This window comes from Salmo salar, chromosome 05, assembly GCF_965601325.2.
Source record: "Salmo salar chromosome 05, fSalSal1, whole genome shotgun sequence".
Taxonomy (NCBI): Eukaryota; Metazoa; Chordata; class Actinopteri; order Salmoniformes; family Salmonidae; genus Salmo; species Salmo salar.
The window spans coordinates 81817675-81825000 of NC_138295.1; the positions used below are offsets into that span (position 1 = coordinate 81817675).

Here is a 7326-nt window from a genome sequence, read left to right on the forward strand (position 1 = left end):
TCAGAGTGCAAATAACAGACTGGGGAGAAGATTTATGTTCCAACAGGACAATGACCCAAGCATACAGCCAAAGCAATGCTGGAATGGCTTCAGAACAAGAATGTGAACATCCTTGAGTGGCCCAGCCAAAGTCCAGACTTGAATCCCATTTAAAATCTGTGGAAACACTTGAATCTCCAAATCCAGATGTGCAAAGCTGATACAGACATACACAAGACGATCAAGGTGTAATAGCCGCCGAAGGTGCTTGTACAAAGTATTGACTCAGGAGTGTGAATACTTATAGAAATTAGGTATCTATATTTCATTTTCAATACATTTGTAAAAACTTGTTTTCACTTTGTCATTATGGGGTATTGTGTGTAGATGGGTGGGGAAACACTGAACTAGAGAATGGAGACACTTGTAAGCGTGTGAAAGATTTTTGTATAGATTTATTTGGGGAAAGGGATGCTAGGTTTGTTTGGTTTCAATAATGCTGTTCTGAACCATTTTTATACACTTGGTGATATTGTGATTGCAAACTGTAGTGAGTGTATGTACAGTAAATAGCATATAAAACAAATCTTGACAGCATCGCATGTCAAAGGCACAAGCCCGCTCTGAGGGGGGTCTTCAAGAGCGTATGGACTAATAGCATAAACAACTTAAAAAGAAATCAATTCATTTCAATTAAGTATCACTACTTCTGATTGACAGTCATTGATTAGACTGAGTAACAATGACCATGATAGTTGCAGGCTGTGAGGAGTATTTAACATTACGTAGCATACCATGCTTCAGTATGATACAGAGGAGGCTGGTGGGAGGAGCTATAGGAGGATGGGCTCATTGAAATGGATGGAATCAGACATGGTTTCCATGTGTTCAATATGTTCCATTAATTCCATTCCAGTCTTTACAATTTCTCTGTAGCATACTGAAGCATCACCATAGATAATTAGATCTTTCCTATCTCCATGTGTAGTATCACTATGGATCAGATAATACCCTGGATGTGTGGCTCTGTGTGGCTCAGGCGGTAGAGCATGGCGCTTGCAACGCCAAGGATTGTGGGTATGATTCCTGCTGGGGACACACATACTAAAATGTATGCATGACTAAGTCAATTTGGATAAAAGTGTCTGCTTAATGGCATATATTATACTCTGGCAATACTATGTAAACGTTTCAAGGACCTCAATGCTATAGAGCACATCATTATGCCAGAATTCCTAAGACTTTCACGTGTTTAGTCCTCCATTTTGAAAGTAGTTCTACTTAATGTCTCTGACAGACCTACTGATACTGGATGTAGCCCTGCCCCTAACTGACTATAGTGGCTTTTAAGCAAAGCTGTTGGTCTAAAACTCTGTCTAATGTGAAAACCTATTTTTGAAAAGTAATTCATGTCATCTGTTGGTGGAATACTGTCAGGATATAATTACCATAGGCCATCTATCTCAAACTGAACCGCCTCCACCAATTCCATAATGGCCATATGAACATGAAAAGTCTATGTAACACAGCATACCCTCAACCGCATCCATACACCTACAATGACCTATTATCCAACACCTTAACCTGGGCCTGACGTTCAGGGCTGGCCGCTGGCCCGGGTAGGTTTTGGAAACCCTCCGGGCCAGTTGATCATCCCGGTCAGTGGCCACTTGGGCCAGTGAAAAAAAATATTGTAAAAATGCTATATTTAATCTAGGCAATGTAATAAAGGATTCCTGAAGCTGTGAGTTCGTTAAATTGATCATTTTACACACGCGCGCCATAAACTACACATTAAGCCGAGTTTGAGATTGTTGTGTGGAGCAGCTCACTGAAGACCGATTGCTGTAGGAAACATCTTCAAAGTTATGATAAATACCAATAAATGCTAAGGCAAGAATGGGTATGCAAACCAGGAATAAAAAGTTCCGTCTTTGTAGAATATTTGCTTTGCGCAATTGTCATCATAGAATAGCAAAACTTGATAATCGGACATTTCTTCGGGGCTATTTGGTCCTAGAAAAGTCCTTGAAGGTAGCCGATTTACAAGTTTTACTGCAATATAATTATTATATCATTATAATTTCTGATCAGTTTTTGTGCGAGATCTATCCGCTTTCATTTGTTTTTCGCGCTAGTCTGTTGCTCTCTTTGCGGTAAAACCACGTGCAGTTATTATGAGCAGGACAACCAGGGGAATGTTGGCTTCACCTTCCATACAAATCGTTCCATTACAAAAGGAACCCGATTTTTGCTCACTTTGTTTTAAAACATGATACATTAACCCCTCAATAACTCTTCAACATTTCAAAGGGTGAGACTGACTAGCTGCCACAGACTTCATTAGTGTGTTTGTGTTGGGAGCATCTACATACAGTCTATTTAGTCAGGCAATGTCCGCTTTATTCTGACATGTTTTAGAATGTCAAATATTTTTATGTCATTGCATAATGCCATTTGGAAGGCTTAATAAAACATGCATTATTCTAAGTTGTTATGCATACTTTTTTTGCTTACATGTTTGGGGGATCTTTTTCTATAGGCTATGACAATTCAATATAAAAATGTAGGTCCTTGAAAACTACAATTAATTGCTTGAAAAAAAAATCTTTGAATTTGACTTCCCAATGTCTGTATGAATCCTGTAGGCTACTTGCTCAGCCCAAATGAAAGATAAAATCACTAGCTATTGAATTTATGCGCGCATCATTCGCTTGCCTGCCAGATGTTGAAACTTGCCAGTATTTCTTTCATTCGGCCCAGTGTGCCGTTGGCAAATTGACCTGAATGTCAAGCCCTGCCTTATAAATACATTGCTACGTACCAAATGTATGTTAACAGTGGTTTACGGAGGACATTAACATAAAGTCTTGTTCTCTGGTCTGATCTGAATCTTTAGTTTAGAGGCTAGTCTTCATGATTAAAACAATCACATACAGTAATGTTCTATAGACATCTGCAGGTAATACACTACACTCCGCAAACCAAACAGAAATACCTGGCAACAGGGCAGAGGCTAAGAGCATAAAACCATAAAACCATAAAACCGTTTATATATATAAAAAACTACTTTTTGATATTTTATGCATAAATAAGCTTTGAGCTTGGTGTTGTAAAGAAAACAGTCTATTTGAACCATCTGAAGTGAATCTTTCTTTGTTTGGAGGGCATCTTCCATCTGGAGTTTAGCCTATCTTCGTCTTGTCAGTATCTGAACGATCGGCCTCTTCTCTCCATCACTTAGCAGTTTTTGGGATCCCCGAGGCCTCCAGCATTTTCTGTAACAGTGTAAAATGTGATTAATATCTCATGTGCTACCAAACTGCCACATGAAATACAGGCTAGCTGTTAGGCCTATTATTGGGGATGTCATAAACAGAATACACGCTCCATAGAAGGAATACATTGTCCTCTGTAGCTCAGTTGGTAGCTTTTGAAACGGCAGTAAAAGTGCAATAACTTGTGTCGGCTGTGGTATTTTGGATGCAGTATTTGCAAGAATATACTGCAGTGTAACGCTTCGATCACACCGACAGCGTCATTACATTTTGGTACACCAGAATAACCTTCATTCCCAAGGAAACGCTGCGTTTGCCTTACAGCATTGCAGAGTTCAGTGTGGTGCATCAGTTGGATTTATCGAACTTATGCGTCAATCTGTATGCGTAGACAGCTTGACAGAAATGGTAGCAGAAGGTGAATGTTCAACTTTGTTACATACATATCCAGATGATGCTGCATACTATTCTGCGCAATGAGGCTGTCGGTGTGTTGGAAGCGTAACTGCAGTTACAATGCAAAAGTACTGCAGTAAAAAAATGATATAGAATTTTGGACACAGTATTTGCAGCATACTGCAGTTATACTGCACTCTGATTGCAATCTTTTTCTATAAGGGAGAGCATGTCACTGTAACGTCAAGGTTGAGGGTTCCATCTCTGGGACCATCCATACTTAAAATGGATGCACGCATTACTACGTCGCTTTGGATAAACACGTCTGCTAAATGGCATAAATTATTATATAGAAATATGAAAGCTTTTCAGTGTTGGAGCAGCTTTTTAAAATAAAACAAACATAAGCACACTGTTAGCTTGCTTTAACAAATATACAGAGCTCTCCTCTCTCTCTAAATGACATTAAGCCTCCAGAGGAGGAAACCAGAGCTTTAAAACAGCATTACATCTCCAAATTACAGTGGTTCTGGAACCCCTTAACAAGACCTGGAGATCTTCACCAGATTGAGTTCTTATTTTAAAATAGAATACTTTTCTACAACACAGGCCTTCTCCCCAGACTCTAATCTCAGCTGAGTTACATTTAATCAATTCATTCCACTGCCTCCAGCGCACCCGAGCAAATTACATTCTGGGTTCAAATGTGTTACGTGCAATTAACGTTTCAATCCAACACACGGATCAATGGGAGAGTTTCTTTGCTGATGGAAGTCTTTTTATTCATAGTGGATTCCATAAGGGGAGAGCAGGGTTAAATATATAGACCTACGGTTCCCCACAGGGATAGAATGTGGCGGATTGTACTCAACACCCAGCCCAATCTACTGCAGCTACTTGTTCTGGAAAACCAAACGGACAGTCACATTAATAGTGTGTCATGGTCTGTAAATGCAGTCTGTATTTATGCTGTTGTTTGCGCTTGCCGGAACATTCTGAGGTTGTCCTTCTGACAGACTTGTTTGCACTTGTTGTTGTAGTCGCCATAACTACAGTGCAACGAAAAACACAGACCGACACATACACACTCGCGCCACAGAGAACCTTCATCTCATTTGTAACAACAGCAGTAACAGAAATCAAATTCCTCTTGCTCAGAGACTTGTTCAATGGCTGCCAGGATCCTGCCGGGAGACATGGGAAGCCCATGGCAATAAATGATGCCTTTACAGTTCACACCACTTATCAGAGGAGAAGACAGGAGGGAGGAGAGGGGCCGGCAGCGAGGTAGAGAGAGAGAGAGAGGAGAGAGGAGAGGGGCCGGCAGCGAGGTAGAGAGAGAGGAGGGAGGAGAGGGGCCGGCAGCGAGGTAGAGAGAGAGGAGGAGGGAGAGGGGCTGGCAGCGAGGGAGAGAGGAGAGGGGCCGGCAAGCGAGGTAGAGAGAGAGGAGGGAGGAGAGGGGCCGGCAGTGAGGTAGAGGGAGAGGGAGAGGGGCCGGCAGTGAGGTAGAGAGAGAAGAGGAGGGAGAGGGGCCGGCAGCGAGGTAGAGAGAGAGGAGGGAGGAGAGGGGCCGGCAGCGAGGTAGAGAGAGAGGAGGGAGGAGAGGGGCCGGTAGAGAGAGAGGAGGAGGGAGAGGGGCCGGCAGTGAGGTAGAGAGAGAGGAGGAGGAGAGGGGCCGGCAGCGAGGTAGAGAGAGAGGAGGAGGGAGAGGGGCCGGCAGCGAGGTAGAGAGAGAGAGGAGGAGGAGGGGGGCCGGCAGCGAGGTAGAGAGAGAGGAGGGAGGAGGGGGGCCGGCAGCGAGGTAGAGAGAGAGGAGGGGGGCCGGCAGCGAGGTAGAGAGAGGAGGGGGGCCGGCAGCGAGGTAGAGAGAGAGGAGGGGGGCCGGCAGCGAGGTAGAGAGAGAGGAGGGAGGAGAGGGGCCGGCAGCGAGGTAGAGAGAGAGGAGGGATGGGAAGTCCACGGTCATGTTGTAACAAAGGTCCAGCACACTGCACTGTACAGACCCCTCCCTCCTACAGCCAGCCCCTCTCCCTGTAGTATACACTAGTAAGTCAACTAATTCCCTGGTTTTCCAGCATGTTGAGCTAATTGCCTAGGCATGTTAGTATTGATCATGTAGGAGGAAGGCTGAAGCAGAGGGCTTTATGAAGCATCCCCAGCACATTGACAGGGAGGGCCTCTCTCTCACACTGCACTGCTCAGGTTGTGGCCTATTTACTAGGATATACCTCCCTCCCACTGCAGTCAAGTTCACTCACTGCACTGTAGAAACAGATGCGAGACATATCCATATTCACTACTGCTCACATAGCGCGTACGCCCCATTTTCATCACATCTTTTATTCCTCTCTGCACTGGGCCCCAACTTCCCTGGACTATCAGGCTGCAGTAACAAGCCTCTCTCCTGATGATGAACTTCCCTGGACTATCAGGCTGCAGTAACAAGCCTCTCTCCTGATGATGAACTTCCCTGGACTATCAGGCTGCAGTAACAAGCCTCTCTCCTGATGATGAACTTCCCTGGACTATCAGGCTGCAGTAACAAGCCTCTCTCCTGATGATGAACTTCCCTGGACTATCAGGCTGCAGTAACAAGCCTCTCTCCTGATGATGAATTTCAAGTCAATCCCACAGAGAGAGAAGTGTAGTTGGATAGCAGCTAGCAGTTTCTCTCTGAGCTGGCCTGTCTCGCTGAGGTGACAGAGGTCCTCGATGACTCAGCCATCATCCCACATCACCACTCCTGTGTCTGTGACATCATGCCTGGCCAGGCTCACACCAGACAGACAGAGATGCAAGCAGGCTCAGGAACACAACACACACACACACCACTGGACTCCTCACACTCAAAATACACATTCACCGACAAGGTGCTCTGCCCTGGACTAAGGGTAATCTGGCCTGGACTAAGCCTGGACTAAGGGTCTTCTGTACAGCATCTGTCTCTCGCTCTTTCTATAGTACAGTATCTGTCTCTCTATAGTACAGTGCCCTGCGAAAGTACTCATCCCTCTTGGCGTTTTTCCTATTTTGTTGCATTACACCCTGTAATTTAAATGGATTTTTATTTGATTTTCATGTAATGGACATACACAAAATAGTCAAAATTTGTTAAGTGAAATGAAAAAAATTACTTGTTTCAAACAATGTTAAAAAATAAAAAACGGAAAAGTGGAGCGTGCATATGTATTCACCCCCTTTGCTACGAAGCCCCTAAATAAGATCTGGTGCAACCAATTACCTTCAGAAGTCACATAATTAGTTAAATAAAGTCCACCTGTGTGCAATCTAAGTGTCACATGATCTCAGTATATACATACATATACACTGCTCAAAAAAATAAAGGGAACACTTAAACAACACAATGTAACTCCAACTCAATCACACTTCTGTGAAATCAAACTGTCCACTTAGGAAGCAACACTGATTGACAAAATTTCACATGCTGTTGTGCAAATAGAATAGACAACAGGTGGAAATTATAGGCAATTAGCAAGACACCCCCCAATAAAGGAGTGGTTCTGCAGGTGGGGACCACAGACCACTTCTCAGTTCCTATGCTTCCTGGCTGATGTTTTTGGTCACTTTTGAATGCTGGCGGTGCTTTCACTCTAGTGGTAGCATGAGACGGAGTCTACAACCCACACAAGTGGCTCAGGTAGTGCAGCTCATC

At 43.9% G+C, this 7326-nt stretch overlaps 1 protein-coding gene across 1 annotated transcript in view; it reads right to left on the reverse strand.

The window, feature by feature from the left end:
- Positions 1–416: 416 nt before the first annotated feature.
- The window catches only part of ano10a (anoctamin 10a), a 54293-nt gene continuing 47383 nt past the window's right edge, over positions 417–7326 (reverse strand). Inside the window, exon 13 of the mRNA XM_045698123.2 lies at positions 417–3257. Coding sequence (XP_045554079.1) covers positions 3216–3257 — 42 coding nt within the window. The 3' untranslated portion in view covers positions 417–3215. The remainder of the gene's footprint in view (positions 3258–7326) is intronic.